The sequence below is a fragment of the Haemaphysalis longicornis genome, unplaced genomic scaffold, assembly GCF_048455015.1.
Source record: "Haemaphysalis longicornis isolate Haplotype H1 unplaced genomic scaffold, Haemaphysalis longicornis Haplotype H1 scaffold_4, whole genome shotgun sequence".
NCBI lineage: Eukaryota > Metazoa > Arthropoda > Arachnida > Ixodida > Ixodidae > Haemaphysalis > Haemaphysalis longicornis.
In genome coordinates, this window is record NW_027526361.1 from 109,283,351 (window position 1) to 109,309,892 (window position 26,542).

The 26,542-nt window shown below is 48.3% G+C and overlaps 1 protein-coding gene across 1 annotated transcript; it reads left to right on the forward strand.

Moving 5' to 3' along the window:
* LOC144180484 (acetylcholinesterase-1-like) lies at positions 1 to 24,780 on the forward strand. The gene is made up of 3 exons (XM_077708824.1): positions 1 to 67; positions 2,499 to 4,455; positions 24,589 to 24,780. The coding sequence occupies exons 2-3, from the start codon at positions 2,519 to 2,521 to the stop codon at positions 24,734 to 24,736; spliced, it is 2,085 nt and encodes a 694-aa protein (XP_077564950.1). The 5' UTR covers positions 1 to 67; positions 2,499 to 2,518; the 3' UTR covers positions 24,737 to 24,780.
* The last annotated feature ends 1,762 nt before the right edge of the window (positions 24,781 to 26,542 follow it).

Here is a 26,542-nt window from a genome sequence, read left to right on the forward strand (position 1 = left end):
CCAACCGTTCGGCCCATTCCCGGTACAACTACTCGTCCACTCGTCACAACCCCAGTCACACGTCTCGGTAAGGACATCCCTTCGTGAAATCTCGTTAAAGTTATCCTCTTCGCCCTCTTGTCAAACCCCTCGTAGCACTTACCAAGCTCCTCGTCGCGCAGCCGTCTCCGCTTGCCGAACCATGAGCGTACATAGATTGTATTTGGAAGTGTTCTCGGATTGCCAGCAACTGCAAGAGCCGAATGAGTTATATTTTAGGTCTTGAAAGCAATTGTTTCAAATACCCGTACTCACAGTCGGCGCAAGAGAGAGAGAGAGAAAACATCTTTATTTGTCCTGCAAACGCGACGCGGCCTCACGTCGTGTCAGCCGGCCACTCGGCTTCCGTCACCTACTCATGCCTTACTCCCGAGTGGGGGTGACACTTTCGGGTGTTGAAGCTCGAGGGCGTCCGACACTTGCTGGACGGCCATCTGTTGTATCACGTAGTCTTTGCACGCCGCCGCACTGTCAAGGTACGGCGGGAACGTCTCTGTCGGCGCAAAAAAATTTCGTATTGAGGGTATTATGAATACAAACAAATTATGGTTCCATTACTGACAGGTATTCGGAGAACGCACGCTCCCCTCAGCAAGAAGTGACTTCACTTATCTTTGTAGGTATGTAATCAATTCAAAACACCTATGACATGAAGGCCAAACGTATTTCTTCGACGAGTAGTTCAGAACGTAGCACTTGTGTCATGATATGTACAACGAGGTATGGGCAAGACGTTGGGTAGAGCTATTTATCAAAAGTTAGCAAGCAAGAACTCCAAGAAGGGTGCAGCGGAAGTATTTGATCATTTCATCGTTTCAAAATGGATATATACCTTTTATAATGTTTGAAGAAAGAAAGAAAGCAAGACAGAACGAAAGAAAGAAAAAGGAAAGAAATAAAAAAGGAAGACAGAGAGAAACAAACAGAAAGGAGGAAACAAACAAAGGAAAGAAAGAAAGAAAGAAAGAAAGAAAGGAAGAAGGAAAGAAAGGAAAGAAAGAAGGAACGAAAGAAAGAAAGAAAGAGAGAAAGAAAGAAATAAACAAAAAGAAAATATTTTCCTCGAAGGGGACCCGAACCCATGATGCTCACTCATGCACTGCTCCGTGATTCTATTTTAAATTAATGTAAAGAACTGCGTTTACAATTACTATGTCAAATCGGTCGCCCCTCCGAGGCAAGTTTTGTTTGAGAAATGCATCTTTTTTTATGCTCCACATTATTCTCCTCGGGAAAAATGCGTGTTGATTTTCGTTCCTTAAAGTTTTTTTTTCGGGAGAAGAAAAAGGAGTACTATATTTAAGGCGGTTTTCCTTCCCAAAACTAGTTGAACAATATTTTAAGCCGGAACCTTTTACAAACTGCGAATCGTAAACTATGCATAACGACGATTTAAAATTTCTGAAATTGCCCCTGGCAGCAAGAAAACATGTGTGTTAAAGGAAGAACTAAAGATGGCCGGATAGGAGAATGTGAGCACTGGGAAAATAGGAATAAGAATTGCTGCACGGCAATGCATGGGGTCCCGCAAAATGCGTACTATGTCGTCACGTACTCTGCTTGATGAGGTGGAGCATATATAGCTAGGTCTTTGGAAAGGTAGTTCCGATCCGCGTACAAGACATGGACTTCAAGAAGCAAATAATTTGTTTCAGCCCCGAAACCAGTATAAATACTTGGTTTTGTTGCTTCGTCTTAACCTGAAAAATTTTCAGCGCTACGTGAATGTCAGGTGTCGCTTTATTTGTTAGGATCTCGCTGAGAAGTGGATGAAACTGAAGAAGAAAACTCGTTTCCTACCGGCTTTTCCTTTCGCTCAACAACGACAAAGAGCAAGAATGATTGCGTTCTTCAGACGCGATGTAGTACGCGGTACTCTGGGCTATTGGGTTACGGTGACATTCGGTTAACTGAGGCTTACAAAGAACAAAACAAAGAGGAGCGATTCGTAACCTCCGTAAAAAACGGCGACAGAGGCCAAAGATAACCCTTCGTTGCTATTTATAATGCATCGCCGTCCCGCACTAGCACTTCGTTCCTTCACCTTCTCCCGTCTCTAGTCTCGGGTGTCGAACGAGAGAAAAGCTGTTTTAAGCGCGGATTCGCAAGGAGCAGCGAAAGCGAAGAACTCATTGAGGCGAGCGCCGACGCGGCCGCTGCTTCGCGCTCGCGAAAGAGAAAAAATAAAACGCGCATGTAAGTGGCAGAGTAGTGCTATCTGAATCGCAAATCAGCCCCGTTACATCGGCATCATCGCTTTCGCGCTGTCTCTCTCTCTCTTTTTTCTTACTCTCTCCTGCATTGCGTTTCCCATTTGTCGCCGAACCTACCGGAAGGGGGTCGAGGCCCGCTTCTTACCGCCGTCACCTTCCTGCCAACCCCTTTCCTTAGTTGCTCGATGAAAGTGCAGCAGGCAGTTGTGCAAAACGCGTCGCTCTCGCCTCTCCTCCTGGGCGCAGAGCGGACACCGGGAGACGCAATGCGGACATGGGTGCTGTGCCTGCTGCTCGGGCTAGTCTGCCTGATCGCCATCTCCATCGCCACCCTGGTGCTTCAGCTCCCACCCGAGCTCCTGGCCACCTCCGGCTCCGACAAGGACTCGGACCATGGCCGACCTCAGCCGAGACCCGAGAAACGCAAGGGAGACCTGACGCTCCTGGTGCCCGGGAACGATGTTTCAGGGGGAGCCGACGACGACGCTTCCAACGTCGAAGGCGAGGCTGCTGCAGGCAGGCCGCCGCCCCAACCGCTGCTCGTGCCTCCGAGCTCGTTACCCGATTCGTACCTGGTCCCTTCCAGCGGCAGAGCTCCTGACGCTCCGTCCCGGGGAGGTGGCAACAACGACCTGGAAACAAACATTGGAGGAGTGCTCAGTGTGACGGATATTAGCATCTCCGTGGACGGGGAAACATCACCACCGGTGCAATCGACTCCGCAGCCTCGGATTCCGGAAATCACAGAAGATGGTCGGCCGCTGGTCCAAACGTCTACCGGGAGTGTGGCGGGCTTCAAGACGGAAGTGTTGGGGCGGAAATTAGACGTGTTTCTCGGAATTCCTTTCGCCACGCCGCCGGTCGGGCAGCTCAGGTTCAAGAGACCGCTGCCCGTCCGCTCCTGGGAAGGCGTTCTGGAAGCCAGGCAAATGGGGCCGCCCTGCTTCCACATCTCTTACACGTCCGACTGGGACTGGGCTGCCAGCAAGAAGCCCGAGAGTGAAGATTGCCTTCATCTAAATATTTGGGCTCCGGAGATTTCTGGCGGGAACGGTACGAAAGGCACCAACGTTTTGAAGCCCATCATCGTCTTCATTTACGGCGGAGGCTTCAACATTGGATCCACAGACTGGGAGTTCTACGATGGCAGTGTTCTCGCTTCTTACGGCGACGTCATCGTGGCATCGTTCAACTATCGGCTCGGTGCGCTAGGATTCCTCAACGCCGACAGTGAGGATATCCCAGGCAACATGGGCCTGTACGACCAGCATCTCGCCATCCAGTGGCTGTACGAGAATGCGCGCTCGTTCGGCGCCGACCCCGGACAGCTGGTTCTGATGGGCGAGAGTGCTGGCGCCGTGTCCGCAGGCCTTCACCTCATATCGCCCATGAGCCGCTCAATGGTGAAGCGTGTGATTCTGCAGAGTGGCAGCCCGTTGTGGGACACGCCCGACAACACGGCGGACGGCATCAAGAAGGCCACGGAGTTTGCCGAGATCTTCAAGTGCTCCAACGCCACGCACAACTTCCTGGATAATGACGCCGGAGACGACGTGGTCCGCTGCCTCCGCGACATCGACGCTGACACGCTGTTCCGCACGGCGGAGAAGGCGCTTGGCAAGCGGGTGCTCACCTATCACCCTCGGCACGGTGACGACTTCATGCCCATCAACGCGCACGAGGCACTGAGGAAGGGACTCTTCAAGGACTCGGACGTGCTCCTGGGAGTGAACAAGGACGAAGGGAGCATCTTCGTTGCCAACACTCTTCCTTACATCTTCCTCAACGGGCTCGCACCGAACATCACCAAGGACGAGGCGGCGTTCTACCTCATCTTCTTCTTCCAGTACATCATCAGGACGGGTACTCGGGACATCCGGGACCACTACTTCAAGAACATCAAGGACAGGGACTACCCGGGCGTGCGGAACGCCTTCATCGAGGCCATCGGGGACTACCTGCAGATCTGCCCGACTGTCTACTACGGCGAGGTGTACTCGGAGTTCAACAACAGCGTCTACTTCTACCACTTCACGCACAGGCCGAGCAACAGCTACTGGCCGGAGTGGTTGGGAACGGCGCATTTCGACGAGGTGGAGTTCGTGTTCGGTGTTCCCTTAAGGTTCCCCGAGCAGTTCACAGAAGAAGAGGTCGTGTTCTCGCGCCACATAATGGATATCTGGCTGACCTTCGCCAAGGAAGGGTGAGTGCGCCGACATGTCTTTTCACGTTCTTAATTCAAGACGCTCTTATTTTGGGGTTTCGGGGCTGTTGTGTGGTCTTGCGTTTGTTGTTACTTGACAGCGCAGTTATCTAACTACAACGATACTTATGCCCGTGCTACACGGTAACTTTCAAATGACAATCGGTCTCTCGCCCACAACTTCGCCCTATGTATTTACCATGGGGCACTCGATAGACAATTGGTTCAACGGCCTTCAGAAGGCCTTTGAAAGAGCCGTGTAGCGCAGGCATTAGCGACCTTCCCGCTACGTGGCCGTGACACTGTTCAGCTGGCTTCGGCCTTCTCAAAGTTTTATTCTTTTAGTTTTTGATTTTGATGTCGTTTCGTTTATGTGCATAACTTAAGTTCATCACAAGCACAGCGATTAGGTAAGGAAAGTTTTTTCTTTCTGTTCACGCCCTCCACTTATTATTCTGCGATACACGGCCCGCTTGACACTACACCCGTAATTCCAAATTCTTATATGCGGATATTACGTTACCAATTACCTGGCAGTATGGCCAAAGGATTTGCGAATATTGGTTTAAGTGGTATACCTTAAAAAAGGCAGGAAATCCATAGATTCATGTAAGTAATTAAGCGTTTCATTATCGAAAATAAATATGCCAATTTGTAATCACCACACGCACGGAGCCACCTTCGCGCCTCCGATAAATTCATTAAGAATGAGATTACAGAAAGTGACCTTCTTGTTCCAACAAAATTGGCCTTGTTCGCAACACGCAGCCGGCATTTCCTGTTCGGCCACCGCGATTGGCTTACCGAGCAAGCGTACATTTTCGCAGCCAATTCTTACTTGCACTCCAAAACAAAGCAGGCCGTCCCTTTCCCCGGCGTAATCGCTACGTGCCTATGTATCTTTGGATCGCCGGCATTCTCGGCCAAGCAGTCGATAAGACGCGCGAAACGCGCAAACGGGGCCAGGGAACGTTTAGTGCAGAACGCTGCACAGCGCCTGTAACAGGGAAGGACCGACGCAGGGTTGCTGCGTGGAAAAACGGCGTTAAATGAACTTACTACGAAGAAGTGCGACTTGGAATACGATATTTAAACCGTTCTGTTCCACGCTCTGGTCACCCACATTTGGCAGCAAGTAGCCCAGATGACTATCATCCTTTTTAAACGAAGAAGGTTGAACTTGTAATGATGCTTTAAGGCCATCAGGCGCCCTACGGCTGACGTTTTATGCGCGTATGTGTTTGTAAGATAATGCCACACTCGAAACAAAAGTACCAACGAAGAACCCGGCACTTGCACTGTTTGTTGGTGTTTGTTATTTCAACAGCAGAGCTGGTTAAGCCGACCGATACCCTTCCGTCGCACCAAAAAACCTAGCAGAGCGATGTCGTAACCTTGCGTTGCTTAGGAACACCTGGCGCGGCTGTGCACAGCTTCGCGACCGCTTCGCAAACCTAGGCATGAGTCCGCCGAGCCTTACCGGAGCCCGTCAAGCCGTAACGTCACTGCGCAACAAGCTCTGCTGTTTCTCCAGCCTTGAAACCACTAGGGGAGCCTGCGCCAATTTTTCTGTCTCTGTTGTACCTTCCTAACCTGACAGACTTCGGTTAAACGTTTACATGAATGCATTTGTGGCTCGGACTATAGCTTCGTGTCCTTCCATTCGTTCCACATATCGCAAGGTGGCTAGGACGGAGCACGGAAAGGCGAAAGTACGAAAAGTATGTCCTACCTGCCCCGTACCTCCGCCTGTTTTTATGCGATATACCTCTCCTGCATGTCAGCACTTCCATCTTTTCATCTTGACAGTAGATTCCTTTTTCAAACTTATAAAATGTTGCATCTTGCATAAAAAATGAAGGAAGCTCACACTAACGGGTAAGACTTGAAGGTAGCGAAGCTGTACCCAACCTTTACGGCCATCACGACTGTTAAAGTCCATGATTGCTGACGATGTGCTTCACCTTCACTGCCGCAACGACCTTCACTCCACCATTGTTGGTCTAGATGTGAGCTACTTTGATTTTGGGGGGGGAAGCGATAATCATTGCAATTAACCTTGAAGAGGCGCAAACTATGACGTGTCTTTCTCCTTCCGCCCAAGTGTTGCCCTGATTACGGTGAACGCTGGAGTTTTTGTTCTTTTTGTTTTTCGTTTTTTGAAAATTTTGGCCAATCTCCTTAAGTGGGTATGCTTGACTTGACAAACGTGCGCTTGGGGGCGCTGGGCGGTCGCTGCGAGGCAAGCACACATGAGCGTTGGGCAATTTCTTCGTATTTTTAACTGCGGACACAAAACATTACGGCTCGCTAAAGAGCTTCGCTTTTAATAATATACCGGATAACGAGAAGTACTCTGTTTAGCGAGCAACAGTATTCCACCGATCAAAAAATATTTTTGGCTATGCAGTCCGGATATTAGGGTGCAAATTTTTGACCACGCTCAAGAGATCGTAAGGTGTCGCTTATAGTGCTTTTGACCAAGGTTAGTTGATTAGTCCGTCGGCTAAGATGAGTAATTCAGTCTCGCCATTGTCTACATGAGGCGAGGCGTTACAAACACCTGGTACGCACACGCGTGGTGAATTAATTTTCTTTACCTCGCCATTTAAGTGCGAGTCAAGTACTTAGCCAAATGCGTATGCAATCCTATACGTCGCTTCTCTTCATTCTGAATTTTTTACAGCCATACTTAACTATGAACACTTAAATTGGGCTACTGTTCGCCGTTTTTAGTCTGCGTTGAGCTATGTAGGGCTACACTGCGCGAATTTTCGTGTCGTTGGTTAATATTTTCCTTTTCTGTCTTCGTTTTTCATTTTCAACCAACAGTCTAGCTTATATTGTTATACCGAATAAATGCCTGATCTTCGCCAATTACCTACTTTGTCTGAATACAACACGTTACACGGTTGACGCTATTTTGGATTTCGTTGGTATTTCTTTTTTTTTTTTTTAACAACGGAGCTGTTTAAGCCTATGTTCAGACTACCGACGCAAAAGCCATATCGTGGTCTATGGACGGAAAAAAAAGTGTGTCACGCAGTTCGGTAGGCTGAGACGTGAAATGACGTTATTCTTTAAAGTTATTACGACAGTTGCGGCAACAGTCTGAACCTGGCCTAAGCCTTTAGTTCCGTCGTCGAGCGTTGCCCGAAAACTCGGCCCAGCCGAGCGCGCGTCAGTGTGCGCTTCTCAAGGAGCGCCTGGCATCGTCCAACTCGACCTTCGCGAGCACTTTGCCCAGCGTTCGTGGCGTGATCTCTCGCGTGCTGTTCTCGCCAATTCACGTGCGTTCGCGCCTGAAGTGGAGAGCAGGGACGCCGAGTTCGCGAAGCCGGTTGCCACCGGTTCTAGCGCGTGCTAACGTGCTCCACGTTGGGAGAGACGTGAAAGACTGCGGACAAAATGACCCGGGCCTGGCAGTCATGGAGACCTTCCGGCGGAAAGTTCGGAAATCCATGTCAGGTGCAACAGCCGGGTCTCCGACGAAAGGAGAGGCGCTGCCAGCTCTTCTGTTTCTCCAGCCTTGCTAGTGCCAGCTGCACCAATTTTATTTTGTCTTTTATTTCTGTCCTGGTGGCCTGAGGGTAGTGGATTGGATAGGCTTGTTTTTTCTTTTCATTTTTATATTTCATTTGAGGGTTTTATTTCTGTTTTTGAGATATCAGTTGAATAGTAATTACACTTTCACGATTGTAACTGTTAAGTGTGTTAACCTTTCCTAATTGGCATTTTTGGGGAGATACAATGCGCGCAAGGATGGTGCCTGTAACTATTTTGTAAAAATTTTCTGCTTACTTTTCTAGTTTTCTTCTGTCGCAGTCGCGTGAGGGCGGCGGATTACATAGACTATGGGATCACTTTACGTTTATGTATTTCGTCTTAATCTTAGCTTTTATTTTTGCTTTCAAATTTTCTTAGACGAACAGTCCGCATTTAAACTGTCATGCATATTAAGTGTTAACTTCTGAAATTGGGCGTTTTTTGTGCTGATAAAGGCCATTACACCGTTGGCGCCGCGAGGTACGGGGTGCTTACGCAACAAAACTATTAATTCTGGTGCACAAGTTTGTTATGAACCTCGGGAACGCGTCCCATTACGCGGGTCTTGAGGAAAGATATTTTGTAGAATTAAGTACGTGCCTTTCTCCAACTAAAAATGCCTCACGTACGTCACAATGTCTCCCCGCCACTACTTTCTCTCCTGCGATAGACATCTACTAGAGTAAAAAATAAATAGCACACAAAGCGCAGCAAACAAATTTGCTAGCGTAGAAATAAACAGCACACTGTCGGTGTCTTTCGTTGCAACGCAAGTTTCTCGACCTTCCATCTGCCCCAATAGCGCACACGTTCTTGAGCAAGGCCCTTTTATGGCGCTCATGACTCAAGGTACCGTCTGCAATTCTTTCTGAAGGAAAATTCACCGTTAAATTTGTTTAAAATTTTAAATTCCTGGTCTTTTCTATGTCCTCTCAATGAGGCAGCCAATTTATTGGCCTGAAATGCTTCATGTGTCACACTTTCTGTGCATATGAAAATTATATTAATAAAAGGCCCTGTAACCTCGATATTTTCTCATTTACTGTTTAAATTTCCCCCGAATAATTTCTTCCCAGCAACGCATTTTCGCGGAGTAGCGAAGCCAACTTTAAAAGCGTTCGGTGTATGGTGCTTCATTCCTACATGGGTTTTCTCGCGTGCGTGGGCTGTCGACAGGCCTTACGCATAGCCAAATGAATCCCGAGGCATAGTTCGTGGCGATAGTCTTCTGCCACGCCTTTCCGCGCAACGCCCTTCTCTCCCTCCACCTCCCGCTCCCTACGCTCATTGCAAGATGAGCGCAACCGGACTTTGCTAATTACCATACAACTTTCCCCAGTTCGAACTTTTCCCGCGCCATCTGTGTGCACCTTTTGTTTCTCTTGTGCTTAGAGCAGCTCCTCCCTCCTCTTGGACACCATTTTTAGCGCGTTGTTTCCCTTAGTTGCTGTCGTAAAAAAAAGCCAAGCCAACTTGTATTCCGAATTAAAAGAGCGCTAGTACTATCGATTATGTACTTACACTTTGCCTCAAGTATGCTAAAAGTTTCCCTTCCGCTGAATGATGTGGATATGCACCAGCGATGGCAGCAGTTTCAGTAGTTTAGAAGGCTGTTGCCAATACACTTCGTGTTCAAGCATTCCTTCGCCTTTTTTTTTTTTTTTTTCGCCGGCCATTTGGATTCAGGGACGCCCGGACGGGCCGGAGGACAGACATACAGACAGACAGACAGAGAGACAGACAGACAGACAGACAGACAGACAGACAAAGATTTTGGCGTTTGTTTTGTCTTTACAAGAGACTTCAGAACTTGTCATTAACTTATCATTGGGGTGGGGAGGCACCCGTCCTGTCTAAATGTTCCTAAGCGCTCCTCACCACAGCGCGAGAAGCGGGGGCCGCGCGTCGGGAGCGTCTGGCCGCTTATTCAACAGACGAGTGTCGCCGAGGAAAGACCTCGCCACCTCTTTCGAGCTTTTTCCTCTTCCGCCGCGGTAGAGCTTCTGCTTGCGTTCCGGTAAATTTACATTTCAACGCGGAGTTCGCGCATTGCGGCGCGTGAGCGGGGATTCCGGCGGAAGGCGTGCGCGTTTGCCGGATGTCGTCGGGGAGGAGTAAAAGACTACAAAAAACGCTGCAGAAGGAAGGAGGGGATCCGTCAAAGTAACGCAGAAGGGTTAAAAGAAGCAAAGGAGGGTGGAACTCCAGAAAAGCCGTGCGTGTGATTTCACTGCGGTAGAGAGGATTTGGTGCCGCTGTCGGAATCACTCGCAGATTGCGCACTCGTGTCGATGCTTTCACCTTTTTTCTTGTGCGAAGCGAACCTTAGTAACACGCTTTCGTGCCACAGCGCATCAAATTCTTCCTGCAAGATCCGGCAAAAAGCACATCCATTTCCAGGCATTTTATGCAATTTGTTGTCTTCCTTTTCCATTTTTCCTCGTGAACTTCTAGTGTTTTGTTTTGTTACTTCGCTATATCCTGACACACTGACCCACACACAGGAATTTTGAATCTACACCATAAACTCACGTTACTACAAACAAGCAGCAGCAAATGCTCCTTATTAGACAAGTGGGATGAAAGAATAATTCCTTATGAGTGGTCTTTCAATATAAGTGATGGGGACTACAACACAAAACTTCGATTGTGAGCTCGTAGAACATAATTTCGTTGGTGAGCACGTAATAGGACCCACGACCTTCCGCGTTGCCGCAGAGCATTTTGGTTACTACGCCAACAGGGCGGGTAAAAACATCTGGAGAAAATGATATGAATAAAGTAACAACCTTTCAGGGCTGCATATTTGCGGCTTGCGCTTTTCTTAGAGATATAAAAGCAAACTCTGTCCTCGGCTTGTACCATGATGTTTTGAATTAACAAATCGTGAAAGACGTTTTCGATTTTCTTTCAAAGCAGTTGACTCTTCATAGGTCATTTCGCACTGCGGGCGGTAGCCAATCAGACTCTACCTATTTCGGTGCGCTAGAAGATACTTCAGCAAAATTCAGTATGCTTGCACTATGCACTGCGGCGTTCCTTCCTTGGTTTTCACTTCGCTACTTTGTTTATTTCGATGATTACGGGTTTCGTGGCGCAAAGCCAACGAGGGTACTTGTTTATCTAAATTTGTCGGAGGCGCCCAATAACACAGAGCAGTTAGAGCACCAACCAAAGTGTAGTAACTCTGAGGCGAGGACAGACGAACTCTGCCATTCATTTTTACGGAGAACTGTTTGATGACGCGTAACGCGTCCCTGTCAGGCCGATGTCACTTTTTCTAGTTTCGGTTCAATTGTTGCGCTCCTAGAGGTAGCGGGCCTGGGGAAACACTCCTCCTGTCATTTTTTTTTTTTTCCCCGCTTCTCCCCGGTGCGACTGATAGCGCGCATGCGCGAAAACGGTCACCGCTGCTGCCGTGCCGCACGGCGAGGCCGACGCGTGTATCATGTAGTAGAAAATTTCTCGTGTGTGCTCTCTCCGACATTATGGTGCTGCAGAAGGGACGCCAAGTACACCAGGATGAATCGAAACAAGAAGTTGTTTGAGTGCTGTTAGCGAAAGGTGAGAGCCTCGTTCGTATGCCGTTAAGCTGAGCTGAAGGATAGAACTTGTGTGGTGCGTGTGCTATGGCAAATAAATCCAATAATGTTTCTTCAGGCTCACCAGGGGAGAATATGGCGCTAGTATCAGAAATAGCCCGGACGCTGGGTTGAAGGCTGAGACCGCCTCCTGCCCCTGTCTGTCAAGTTGTTCCAACCGAAGACGACAACGAAGCTTTTGAGCATGTGAGCCGTGCTCGTGGAGTTTGCCACGGTGGTCCAGACCGAAGACGACGACGAAGACTCTTCAGCACGCGAGCCATGGGCCACGCGCAGTCTTTTTAAATCAGCGGTGGCAAGACAACGAATGCCAGCGACGTGCTGTCTCGTTCCTGTCTAGCTGAGCCACTCATGTAAACGACGACGAGGGAGTGTCTCGCGTGAAGATTCCGCGGACGCTCTCATGGCCATGATGCAAATAGATGGATCACCGTCCTTAACCAGGGTTCCGGTCACTTATGTCCTGCTGCCGCGTAACGACAAATTGGTGTACACCAGCCAACCGATGCCGGTCTGGTTCTTCTACGCCACAATGATATTAATGGGCACAATTACACGTTTGCGATTAGATGTTACCAAAATACCTTGGCGACAGCTCATTGCAGATATTCACAAATAAAAACTGTAGCGCGAACAACAAGCTAACAGTCTTGTTCTCTCGTCGGTGCTGTTTCGATTATCTTGGTGCTCTTACATAGTGTAACCAGTTTTTTTCTTGATCAGTAGAATCGCAGTATCTTTCTGAGCCAAAGAAGGGGAAAAAACACAGACAATCCTCTTTACACCAAAGTCGCTTTATTCGAAGTCTCGCTTTATTGGAATTCTTTGACGGCCTCAACTTAAGCGCAGGGACAATAAATCGTATTACCCCTTTCAACGAAGTACCGCCTATAAAGAAATCACTTTTGCGTCCCGACCGTTATACGCACCGTTATATCTCCTTTCATATCGAACATCGACCAGCGTTGCGAGTGGGCCATTTCATAAACGCTTCCGACTTTCTCTCAAACCCGCCGTCACATGTCTTGTTAGGCCTCGTCACGAGTCACGGTAGCCCCTCGATCGCGGAAGCGGATGCCGCCAAGTTGATATTCACGTCGTTCAGCCTCAATAGGCTCGTTTATATGCGTACACGAAACGAACGTCACTGCGGCGAACAACAAGAAGAACGGCGACTACGATGAGCCGACAAGTCGTCGGTAGAACTGAGAAGGATCAAAGACGAGTCTTCCTGGATGCGCGACGAGACGGCGTGGATTATGCGCCTCTCTCGTTTTTTCTTAAATACGTTTTTTTTTCTTTCTGGCGAAGACAGCTCGCCACGGGGAGGTTGAGGGGCAGTGCCAGGAGAGCCCCGCGATTTGAGGTCAGACAATAGAAGGAGCGCGCAGCTCAAGGCGAGCTACCCGGCATCGAGACCTCAATCAACGGCGGGGAGAAACAAACGTTGTGCTTAGGCGGGTTTCTGTAGCAGGAGTAGAGAGAAGGAGAAAGAAAGAAAGAAGGAAAGAAAGAAAGAAAGAAAGAAAGAAAGAAAGAAAGAAAGAAAGAAAGAAAGAAAGAAAGAAAGAAAGAAAGAAAGAAAGAAAGGAAAAGGCACAACAATGATGCGCTCCTGTGAAGCGTGAAAAGAGGCAACGAAAGCAGAAGTGAGATGAAAGGAAATTGCGCGTTGCGTAACGGGAGATTTACGGTATTTAACGATGCCACGACACATTGTCTCTTCCTAGTTTGTGCGGTTTGCTAGTACGTGTGCGAACTTTGACCGCTGGGATTTGTAAACTCGGCGTTTTCTTTCTTTTGCCACCTACAGATGCACTTGCTGGCCTCTAACGTCTGGCTTTTTGGCATCACTGTCGAGGCAACAAATGACAATTGCTTACCGGCAAACGCGTTTCCCAACTGCGCGTGACTATTATTTACTGCAATGGTAGTCTTGAGAGTATTTGAGGCAATACAGAAGTACATAATCGATGTTAATGGTTTTACGATATTTCAATAGACTTTGTATTGGTTTTTATGAGAACAATGAAATCCCTGCACCTGTTTCCGGTTTAAAATGAGGTATTTCGTCGAATTTTTAAGAATTCTTTTTTAAAATGCTTATGCATATCTATGTGGACTGAACCAAACCTCTATGTGGACAGTCCGCCTGCGGCGTTTGATGTATCGTCGCATTCACACCGCGTAAAAAAGGGCTAACAACAAAAGGCCCTCGCCCCTTCATATTTCAATATGGGACCGCTAAGAATCTACAAAGAAATATTGATTGATTGATTGTAGGGTTTAACGCGCCGACGCAACGCAGGCGATGGGGCGCGCCGTAGTGGAGGACTCCGGATTATTTTGACCACCTGCTCTTTAACGTGCGCCGAAATCTTGTACACACGCGCGTTTTTGCTTTTCTCCTCCATCAGAAAAGCAGCCGCCGCGGCCGGGAATCAAACCCGCGACCTCTTTGCTAAGCAGCGCAACGCCTTAGCCACTGAGCCACCGCGGCGGGTTCCACAAACAAATAAAAAAATCAAAGCCCATTCCTCTAACGTCAAAGGTAGTCGCAAGTCAAAACGCGAAGCTGTCTTCCACCGCATACCGATGCAAATCAAAGTCCAATCTCCTGAGGGATTCGTTCGTTGTCGTCTGAGCTTGGATTTCGATGATGCTGATGATGTCCTTGAAGTGTGTGAGACGTAACAAGGTGGATCGGCCAGGGATGGCGTTGACTGTGCATCTGCCTTTGATGTGTCCTAGTGGAAACCCATTGTATAAGTTGGCTTTCTGGCAGTGACTTTCGGGCGTAACGATTTAAATTTTGGTCCTCGACTTTGGTCCTTAAAGTCATTGGCTTTCAAACAGTAAAAACTTGGCGTTTCATCCTTCACTTCACGCACAATCATCATCATCATCATCATCATCGTCAGGGAAAGGTGACTTTCTTGCGGGGTAACCATCAGTGAGGCAAAGAAAGCTTCGCTTTAAAATTCGCACTGCTTCGACTGCGCGGGAATTCAGCGATTGAATGGACGTCAGCTTCATAACGCGGGGGACCGAGGTTCTATTCCAACCACCGGAAGCGGTTTTTTTTTTTTTTCTTGAATCACCTGTGTAAAGTTGGCTTTCCTGTGTGCGTATTGCTGTGCACCAGAAATCATCAGTTAGGCCTTTAAAGCTTCGCTTTATGAAATCAATATTTTTCCAGAAAGAAAAAAGACAACGTTTGCTTCTTTGCAATGCATTCATGCGTAGTAATGAAGCCGCCGTACAATGCGGTCGGTGCGGAGCGTTACATAGTGAAGCATGGCGTTTTATGAACGTATTCTATATAAAGCCCCGGTGCCTTCATATTTTCAAATGAGTAGCCATAGTGCCCCTAAAACGAAGCTTATTTCCAACAATTTTTAGTGTACTGTAGCGAAGGCGACCTTAACGCTTTCGGGGTGCAGTGCTTCACTGGAAGACTTAAGGTCTTCGGGGTATTGAGTCCTGGGGTCTTCAGTTTTTGACGTCAGGCACCTTATGTTGATCTTAAGAATGTTTTCTTAATGCAGCATTATTGTACAGCAGTGAAGCCGCCTTTAGAGGGACTTGGTGCCTATTGCTTTATGGGGTCTTACGGTAGTCTTTAATAAAAGTGTTTTTAGCCATAAAACTTTGATATGGAACTTCTCATACTAGCCTAGTGAAGTGTCTCACCAGCAATGTACATGTTTTTAATAGTGAAGACAAGCTCAGAGGCCCTCGGTGTATACCGGAACTGCCCACGCTTTTATCCAGCAATTCCTGCTCTAGAGTTTCTGGAATTTTTTTTGGTACGCACCTGCGATGGTGGCCATTCTCGTTCTACATGGTGGCTGTGAAAACATTCGAAGATACTGGTGGCACGGCATCTTCTTGATAGCGCTTCCATCGACTGGCCGTGTTACAGCGCGTAAGTGCCCGGGACTGCTGAAATCGTGTGTTAAAGCGGGGTGTTTTTTTTTTTTGTTTTTTCTTCACGAAGTGAAAGCGAAGTCATTATAAACACAGCTGCGTTCTTGCACAGGCAGTCCCTCATCTCGCGGCGGGAACTAGAAGACACAAAAGCAGAAACACTCAAGGGAAAAATTAGCAGTGACTTAGCTCGGCTATGCCAGGATATGCGTAGCATGAGCGAAGGTTGAGCTGGTTATTCTTAGGTTTCCTGGCAGTGTAGTATTAGCTGATTATCATGCTTAGTGCTGCTAAAACGATTTCCAATCCAATCCAATTCAATTCAATCCACTCCAATCCAATCCAATCCAATCCAATCCAATCCAGTCCAATCCAGTCCAGTCCAGTCCAGTCCAGTCCAGTCCAGTCCAGTCCAGTCCAGTCGCGGCGGCGGCGGCAGCTAAGACGTGGCAGCTGTGCGCCATTTCGCTCTTTTTCTCCATGGCTATACCACACTGGCAAACAGCCCGCGATATTGCTGCGACGAACGATCCAACGATCCATCGGTTCCCCACCCGGCCACCCCTCGCATGATCATCAAGTGGACCGGACTGCCACGTGCGGAACGGAGGTCGGCGAAGACGCTGGACGCGTGGGGTGTGGTTCCACAGTCTCACGCCAGTGGTGCTGCGACGCACGAGCCATCGGTTCCACAACCAGCCACCCCTCGCAGGATCATCAAGTGGGCTGGACCACCACGTGCCGCGCTTGCGCAGCACGGCTCTCCAGAAGCCACGCGAAACTGCTCAACCTCGGCCAGTGTAGCTCACGCTACAAAAACAAGAGCGACGCAACAAAAAATCGAGACAAAACAAAGAAATATGTGCGAACTAGGTAGGGTCAACACTCGCCGGCCTGGGGGCGTCGACTGGTCAATGACGGCAAAAAGGCCCCGTCGACAGCGATAAGGGAAACCCCGAGCACGTGCTAGCGGGCGTGCGTGTGCTGACGGCGGGTTGGGGCGCCTCGCCGACCGGGAAGTGGGAACGGAACTAAGGGGTCGTCTGCATGCCCCCCCGCACGCATACGCCGGCGCGATTACTTCCGGCTTGGCTGCCGCATAATACACGTTCGTGGAGGTCACGGCGTTCTTTTCTGTGCCAACGCGGGGCACATGCGGCTGAAGCACGTGGTGCTGCGGCCGCCTGGTATATGGCCCCCGGCTTCCGTGGAAGCAATTGCCGTGTGCGCTATGCAATGCACACCTCTGTTATTGCGCTCCACTTGTGCGCTGGCCGCATTGCGATGTCATGTTATCTCCAAACAGTGATAACATAACATCACACTCATCATAATCTTCATCCGTCGCCGTTTCACCGCGCGGCTGTATTGACAGCAGGCATGCCCAGAAACTGATTTCAGCGGGCGTTAAAAGGGCACGTCAGTATTGAAACAAGTTCGTTTCTATGGTTAGATTGCAATGTATCACTTGCGGCAATAGCGGTTCGGGCTTCGTGAAAATGCGCAGATTTTTCCCGTTTCCTCCCTCTCTCCTTGGATAGAAAACAATAAATATTTGACTTCATTTCAATATAAATGCAAAAAAAAAATATCAGGAGCGAGAAAACTGGTATCGCAGCTCCATACGCTTTATCCCGCACGAATTGTGAAGCTGCAAATCGTGAATGGTGAAACAGAATTCGTGGAGCTTGCATGAGCAGTTTCCTGAAACAGACATCAAAGGACGTACGTGCAGATGTAAAGTGTATACGGAAACTCCGTATACTTTTTACATTTTGGTATTAAGCATGATTAGGCAGTGTGTTTTCGTTGGTGAGTTCGTAGATCATGGCGAAAATAACCGCCGGAGGGGCGAAGAGCACAGAAAGCGTCATGCCGAGGAAGAATGAAACACTTCTCAGCGGTATACAACGCCACGCTCTTTGAAAAGAAGCTCGCCTTGAGTCCATGGGCAGCCCATGGGCAGCCCCATAAGCCTGGAGGCGCCCATAAAGGCAACGAACAATCACCGTCCCGAGGAGCCGTGCCTCCACTGGGGCTGCAGAATTTTTCGTTTCCTTAGCCGTACATATTTGGAATGAGGAAACTCATTTGGCACATGGTCCGGAAGACTCGAGCAAGTAGAGAAAAGAGCATGAGGTCCTCCTACGGTTATTGGGCCGATGAAATTATGAAGGATTGCAAAACCCACCCCCAAACGATTGCTACAACGTATTTAACACCCCACGTGGATACGAGACCCCTCCACCTGTGGGAAGCCAGACGAAGCCTTGCAAGGAGATGGAAAAGACAAAGGCACAACAAAAGACTCCGCAAAAATATCGCTCAAATCAACAAACAAGCGGCTGAAAGCGCCTTGTCCTTATGCAAGGAAAACTGGCTTCAACTATGCGGCGGCCTGCAGGGAACCTTATCCACCAGAAAGACTTGGTTACCCGCCGCGATGACTCAGTGGCTAAGGCGTTGTGCTGCTGAGCACGAGGACGCGGGTTCGATTCCAGGTCGCGGCGGCCGCTTTTCTGATGGAGGCGAAAAGCAAAAACGCCTGTGTGTACGAGATTTCGGCGCACGTTAAAGGTCCCCAGGCGGTCAAAATTATTCCGGAGCGCCTCATCGCCTGCGTTGCGGCGGCGCGGTAAACCCTACAAGCAATCAAATCAGAAAGACTTGGTTGCTCCTCCGTCACCTGTTCGACCCTTTAACCCAGCAAAGTGGAGATCAATTACAATATCATCCGCACAATCAATTCATATCAAGGAGAATCGAACCAACTCCTTAAGGATCTAGAAACCAAGTACCACCCAACCGAAAAGAGCTACCACGCACTACTAAGTCGAATGAAGGCCTCGACATACCGTTCAAACTGTACGAACTCCAAGCTGTAATTGCCGAAAACAGGCGCAACAGCGCTCCAGGACCCGACCACATCTCCTAAAAACTATTAGCCAACCTTGAAGATGAGGCTCTCGAGACCATGTTGGAGTATTTTGACGACTTTTGGACTAAAGGCAAGGTCGCGCAGCAGTGGAAAACAGCACCGATAAGATTTATTCCCAAGCCAGGCAAATCCTCGCACATGGATAATTTGCGGCCAATATCCCACACATCATGCGTGGGAAACGTGATGCTCAACTGTATGCCGCAATATCTGGATGAAACCCAGCAAATTGCAGACACCATGTTTGGATTAAGAAAGCATCTCGGAACTCAGGGCGTGCCGATTCAGCTAAAAGAAGAAATCTTCGCCCCCGCCACTCGACACTCCCCGCGAGCAATATACTAGCGCTCGACCTCAAAGGGGCTTTTAATAACGTGTCGCACGAGGCAATTCTACGAAACCTTAACAATACAGGATGCAGGGAGAGAGCATACACCTACTTTGTAGACTTTCTTTCAGACCGCACAGCCACAAGGAGCTAGCTGTGGCGCTGGCCCTCAGACAGACGAAAGCCACGGCGGTCGTAACGGACTGCCAGGATGCGTGCAGGAGCTTCAGGTCGGGTTGGGGGCAACAGAAACGCACCGCATGCTCTCAACCAAATTGCCCAATAGAAGAGTAAGGACTCTGTGGACGCCTGCACATGCCTCCACGGAGGGCGACGAAGTTGTCCACCAAAAGGCCCGATAACTTGCCGACCAGGCCTTGGAGGATGTGGAAAAACCTAAACCTCTTTCAACATACCACGAAATAACACAGCATTACAAGCTTAATCGACGAACTTTCCCGCTACCTCAACCAAACCTCACGAAATCTCGGGAAACAACACTCAGACTCCTACAAACAAACACCTGCCCGCTCAATATCCAGCAGAATGCAAATACTACCAACAACCTGGTACACTCAGACATATTAATCTAGGGTGTAGAAAAAAACAAGCACCCACCACCCCTTCCCCGCATCTCAAATCCTCAAGAGCAGTGGGAGACACTGCTGTCCAGCTCCTGCCTCTTGGACTAGCTCCTGCTCACCTAGAGGGAAGCCGGTGCTAAGGCAGCTCATGGATTCTCGTGAAGAGGGAACCATTCCTGCAACGCCTGATATGCCGGACTTTCTCCGCACAGACAGACACGCGCACAAAAAAATCAGATTAAGCGATACAGCGCTGATATCGCCGAAATACGCTTCTCAGGGGTCGTTTGTACGACCCCTGAGAAGTGTACTTCTAGCAATAAACTTGTGTTGAGTGGTAAAGCCTATCTTCCGGCCCGCTCTTTGTACAGCGATATTTTGGGGAGCACTAGGTGTTGTGGAGGTGTTTATTCAAGGTCCTAGGGCCTTCACACTTTCATATCGAAAATTATTATATCCCCCCCCCCCCAAAAAAAAATAATAATTTGGTGCAGCTTCGCACTTACACCGCGAAGACTGAAAACAGCGAAGCTAGGAGCCCCACCTAGCTTATTCTTGGTTCTTCGCCTTTTGTACAATATACGCGTACTCACTGTCTTTGCGGTGAAGCTCCAACAGTAGCGGAGGGAGCAGAGGGACGAGCGTTTAGTCAGAATTTTTGAACTCGTTCGGTGGCCACCGTTCGGCTAGTGTGGTCTGGCGTGTGGGACGCTAATCAAGAAGTTGATTAACGTCATTGCTTCTCGGCTTTTTGCCTTCTTTTATTTTGGCATTGTTCAAATGATACGTTGGTGAACTTCCTGATGTGTGCTGGTGCATTTGTATTATGGCGAAATCGTGGTGGCGCGTGTCTTCGTGCCCGACCGCAACGGGCGATGTTTCCACTGCTGTGGCGTGTGCGGTCAATGCTTATGACTCACTTAGACAGTGATTTGGCAGTTCTAGGTGAAGAAGCCTTCCTGTTACGCTGGTCCACGCGTTTCATAGCGGTCAGGAATAACATCCTGAGCATCCCAATTGTGCCGTACTGACTTTCAACGAGTTTCTGAACTCTTTCTTTGAACACATGTGAACTTTTTGTGCATTGATTTCAGAGAAGCCCAATTGTTTCACCACCATAGACAATTGTTGTGCAAAGTGTAGGCTGCCCGGAGTACTTGGAAACTGATTAGATTTTTGTTTCTGTTTTTTCGGGCAGCGCTGTTACCACTAGTCGCTGCGAGCTGATATGTGGTTTTATAATAAATTCTCTTCTCATTCATCTCTTTCCACTGTCAAAACTGCACCACTCGCCGCAACAAGCGATAGAGCGAGCCATCCCGCGACGCGTTTCCAAAGCCGGGCTTGTACCATGTTGCATAGCGCAGCCGAAAGAAGGCGATACACGTCCCGCCCGAGCGCGGCGAGGCGAAGCTACCTTAAAGCTGTGCTGCCAGCGCGCACAATGATGTCATCGCTCGGCGAGGTTTTCCAGCGCACATTCGCTGGCCCAACCACCAGCTTAAACAGCATCGCCGCTAAAACTTTTTCCCGGCGATGCATTTGTATAGGCGAGTGAAGTCAGACCTAAAGGATCTCGACGCATAGAATAGCGCCCTAAGCATTCATCCAACAATTGCAACTTTGGTGTTCGTGCAGTTTTTCTACTTCGCTCCCACTGAGCTTCATCGTAGCAACACACTCCACAGACAAAACTGAAGCGCACCGACGCCCGAGGCCTCACGCGTGAAGGAAACGAGGCTGAAAGAAGCCCCGGGAGGCAGTGCTTCCCCACGCGTCGCGAGCACTTGGAGGCCAGCGGTTGCACTGCGTTTACCGTGGGCGCACGCAATAGGGGCCAAGCGGCCACTCGATCCCGATTGCCTCCTCTCCACCGGAAGGGATCGAGGAAGTAGGCGTCCGGCTGGCCGCCACCCGTTCTACATAGCCGCTCGATGCTGCTTTCTCTGTTTTGGTCCTCCCCGGCGCGGCAAGGTTACTCGATCGGGCTCGCAAGACGGCGGCCTTGTTTCCCAGGCGGTTATATAACCGAGACGCCCACGTGATAGCCGGCGCCGCCGCTCTAGAGGCCGCGGCGTAACAGGGATAGGCGTTGTCTCAGGCGCTGCGGCGAAGCGCGTCGCCTGAAGTTCGCTCAAATGCCAGCAGAGGCGTGTGAAAATCCCCACTGCGATTGGTAAAAAATTTCAGCTGATTCATTGGTCAGCTTATCGATTGGTTCATTCATCTGAAAACAGCTCTACGCTGTCGTCTTTAAGGCTTAAAAGATGCTTACGCAAGACGTAAACTGTTTAGTGCCTTATTTTCGCTTGTGCGTTTATTTGATGCCGATTGTTTTAACTCACTGGCTGAATAATTGGTAAATAAAATAATCGGTAAAAGAACAAATGCCCCCTCAGGGCCTCATCATGCATCAGCCCCACTCAATCTAACCTCCCCCCCCCCCCCCCCCCCACGGCTACTTTTGTGTAGGGGGCGACAAGCGAAAACGCCGCCTTGACGAGATTTCGGTGCATGTTGAAAATTCTGATCTGGTAAAAATGAATTCCTAGCCTTCCACAACGATGCGTCTCATAGCGCAGGTGCAGCTTGGCCGCGTAAAACTCCATAACTTGAATTCCCCCTCCTCCTTGATATTTTCCCTTGCATGCTACTCTAATCAAATCGGTTTCTCGCGAGCAGTATGGAGCCGTCCGACTGCTTCGTTCACCTCACCCCGACTTACAAGGCTCGTAGCGCCTACACATCATGGATCACTGCTAAGGTTCCAACTCACCCCAGTATTCCAGACTCCTAACGTCCCTTACCTTCTACACTGCTTCCTCCTACTTTTCCGACTCTCTGTCTCTATCTCTCCCTCTCTAAAATGGCCGTAAGAAAAGCTAGATGGTGCAAGAAACGAAGATATTGTTCCGAGGAACTGAATGTAAACAAAATTTCACACAAAAATACCGAAGAAAAGATGTATAACGGGAGCACTTACAACAAGATGTATAACGGAGGGTCTTACAATAGTTTATTTAAATTGGTTCTTCAGGAAGAAAAACTGACTATGTTGATCTGCTCGAATCCTAGCGGGAAATACCCGACTGGAACATGAAAGATTAAGGCATGCAACAGACATCCAAGGGGCAACAATTGGCGTGATCGTGCACCTCGGAGGCGATCCACGTCGTCGGCTTGTTTCCCTACACGACGTTCACGTCGTGAGCGACATACATTTTAGCCATCACTCGATTTTTATGGGCAGCAGTAGCGCAAATTTATACAAAGTCCCCAAATTTAAGTTTTAGTTAATTTGTCACTGGCTACTCTTACTATCCATTAAGTGCCACGACACGTTCTTGAAGGCATCTGGCCGTGAAGACTGAGTGAAAACACAATCTATCCCCCTTCCTCCAGCTCTTCTAACATGTCTAACGCGTTTCTTGTCGAATAAAAGTTTATTTATTTATTTATTCATCTGGCGTTCATCTGAAAATGTAAAGTTTTCCCGAATTGACACCACCCTCCCCACCCACTCCCACATAGGCCGAGTCCCTATCCTTGTGTCAGTAAAGTTTCATTTATTTATTTATTTATTTATTTATTTATTTAAAGTGCGCCTTAGTATTAAGAAAACGAACATGGGGTTTTTTTTTGTATTGTGTGTTTATTGACTCCAATCAATGCTGTTTCAACCTGGATTTTGCGTAAAGAACACAGGACCCCGGGTAAACACTTACTGCTGTTGGGACGTTTTGCACGCTATAAATTGATGTATCGGCCGTACGCGGTGCAAAAAATGTATGGCCCCAATTTTCAACTAACGTAGATGTATGTACACATCACAGCCGCCGTTCATCCCCTTTCGCACCACGGCCTCACAGAATTCAGCTTTTGATGAGGTCAGACGAGCTTTACAACATCGGCATACTACACTATACTACAACATAGCCTTGAAAGCCATCCAGGCAATCTGTTTACCACACTTGAAGCCCCTGAATATTAAAAAAAAAATGTTGAACAGCGCCGAGTCGGCTCTAAGCCTAAGATATACCCCGGGTATTCAGGGCTCTAATGTACTCAGAGGTGACGCAGTGCGCTTAGTTTCGTGGAGCAAAGTCATTTTTGGCAGGACTCACCGGAAAAATCGCCGAGAGGGGTTTATAAGTACCGATGAATGGAAAAAGATTTTTTTCTATTACCCATACTATTATAGCAAGTTAGCTGTAGTACTTAGCTTGATCAAAATAAAGGTTTTCAATTGCCGTTATGCGTAGCCGACGATTTAAAAGTTTCAGATCCGTCGTGGCGTAATAGGGCGCTCGTCTGTTTTCGAGCGGATCTCACTCAGACAGAAATGTAGACATTTTTTCTCAACGCCACTAATTTACATTGTCTGCAGGAGCATACTTGGGATATTTGAAGTGTCAATCCGAGCTTCTTTGACGTATTTTTATATTTTGCTACGTCGTATTTTTTTTTATTTGTAATGGTGGGTGGTAGCACCGCTGTGCACGATGAACAACGATGCCTTTGGGTTTTACTCACGAGGCCAGACTCAGAGAGAGAGAGAGAGAGAGAGAGAGAGAGAGAGAGAGAGCGGGAGAGAGAACTCTTTAATGTAGACTGGAGAGGTCAGCTCTGCTACCGGCAGTGCTTGCTACGCCAGATGGGGGTGATTACAATGCAGTGAAGTGAATGTGAGAGATCGGGAAAGCAGCAATAGAGAGAAAAAAAGTTAAATAAAAATGGCACGCAATGAAATTCAAGGAAAAAAACTCGAAATAAAGTTAAGTAAATGAATAAAATAGAGCGAGTGGCCTTTTGGCTAAGATCAAAGTGTAGGCCAGACTCAGTGGTGCCATGAACTGAATAGGCACTCCATCCATCAGCAACAACAAAAAACCTGATTCATTCATTCATTCATTCATTCATTCATTCATTCATTCATTCATTCACGAGTCGTGAAGAAACGAAGAAACCAAGCGGACGCTGACAAGTGTGAAAAGCATTCGATGTTTCCGAACCCAATACGGGTTCCTTGTTCACTGAGACTTGTCGAGTTGAGCTTTCGTCGAACCATCGACTATTCACGAGTCGTGCGGTGCTTTGGCACTAAAATGATGCTCTCCTTGTGCAGTTGGGCTGCCCCCAATTTTTCCGGCTCACGTTTCATCCTTCCCGTCGCCTTCGCTGACGCGCAGTCTGACCGCCTTTCAGGAAGCCGCCCTCCATGAACGGCACGGAGTGGCCGCGCTACTCGGATCTCAATCCGGTGCACATGGAGCTGAGTCCCAGGAGGTTCCGGCTAGGCAAGGGTCTGCACGCCGACCACTGCCGCTTCTGGAAGAAGTTCATCCTCAAGTGACGCGCCCCCCATCACTAGGTCCTCATCAACCAAGGCGAGTCCATAGCTCGTCACTCCTCTCAGCGAATACCTCGCCCATCTGGAGCGGGGAGGCAGTGCTAACAAAGCGTAAAAGCAAAGCCCGGTTCAGGTTAGACTGCGGCGGGTTAAGGTTGATGCCAGAGCGTACACCTTAACGTAATTGCAATCACGTACTTGCAAGAGGATCCTCAATTTTGACCCTGCACATTTCTGGCTTTCAGCAAGCTTTCCGTTATTAGCATCCTGTTCCTCCCCTTGCCTGATTACATATTTACGAACGCTCATACGGCCACTAAGAAAGACACTGCTTCACCAACAAACTTAACCAGCGAGTGCTAACAACTGGCAAAGTAAAGATAAGCTAGATTTGTTACTTTGAAAATTGTATTATTCTTACCGCCAGCCTATTTCAACATCCATAGAAAAGTCACTATTACTCGGCTGTGTTAGGTTTATGCATGTGACCCCAGAACAGTAAGAGTACGTAGACTGTTTAGCGTTGGACTAAATGAGGGTATAACGTTGCCTTGATTGTAATATGCTTGCAAGCTTTTAGCCGCAACCCGTGTGATTATCACATATAAAAGAAAGCGATGAGGGAACACCGAAGGTTAGTGTTAGTTGACCTCATTTGAAGTGCCGGGTCCTTCCGATATAGTGATGCTAAGCTAGGTACGTAAACCCATACATACTGGAGATGCTCCTATGTAAACGGATGAGTGCTGCCTCACCACAACCTGGCGTGATGCATTATTTCGCCTGTACCTTTTCTAAACTGTCGAAGGAATTCACAGTGATGGGTCCTCAGCAGCTGCGGAGCACCTGCCCATGGCGCAGGTCAGACCAGTGTGCGAAGAGCCCCTGGGCGAGGACAGGACGCCACTGGAGCTTGAGCCACGCAACGTTTGACTCAGGAACTGTACCCAAATGAAGGTCTTTCAACGGTACACTTCGACGAACACTCTGGTGTTGAATGACCGGATACAATTTTCGCATAAGAAATACTGCAAAAGATTCTAAAGTATCCAATGCTGCGTATGCTCTATACGTTATTGAGGCATTCAAGATACGTCTAGGCGAAAGATTTCCTGTTGGTGATGACACAGCAACACGTGCATGAGGGGCATATACTGTGGATTTAATGACAAGAGCCTCCGCACTCTCCTCCCAGGCCCCTGGAGGACAAGCGCAGTCCATACCATTGGCCACATTTCAGGGCGTTACACAGTATTATCGACTCGACCGGCAGTATTTCCCCCAGGCAGACAAACGTTAGTTTTTCGCTACACTTCCTGAAGGGGAAACTGTCACTTTAAATGAAAACGAATTTTCGATACAAATAAAGTTACTGGAAATGACTAAAATGTTATGGAGCTATCAGTCTACTTTCTGTATCACGAAATTCCGTATGAAAGCAAATGTAAACCCAATACGTAACTGCCTAAGAGTCCGTCAATAGGTTCAACAGTATAGCATTACGAAAGGTAAGTGCATGTTGACTCAATCAAGATGGTGGTGGCACGTGGCTTTCACAGGCCACAGACAATCGGTTAGAAAGCAGCGCTAACAAAAGCATTGCAACATCAGAGAGATAAAGTGTCTTCACCTTCGACTTTGTGAACAAAATGTGAATGTGAACAAAAAGTACCGGCGCACAGTATTTTTTTTTTAAGAATAGTCAGAAATTCTGTTTCATACTAGAAAAAGAGTCACGCACGGGAGTATAGATCCCCGAAGTCATCCCAGAAGTAGTTTCCAGTTCAACAGCTATGTTTAAGAAAGTAT

Bases quoted from the DNA above. Each gene is read 5' to 3' on its own strand.
- LOC144180484 (XM_077708824.1), top strand. From the start codon at position 2,519: ATGCGGACATGGGTGCTGTGCCTGCTGCTCGGGCTAGTCTGCCTGATC. The intron at 4,456-24,588 runs GTGAGTGCGCCG...ACCGCCTTTCAG, and splicing joins CTGACCTTCGCCAAGGAAGG to GAAGCCGCCCTCCATGAACG.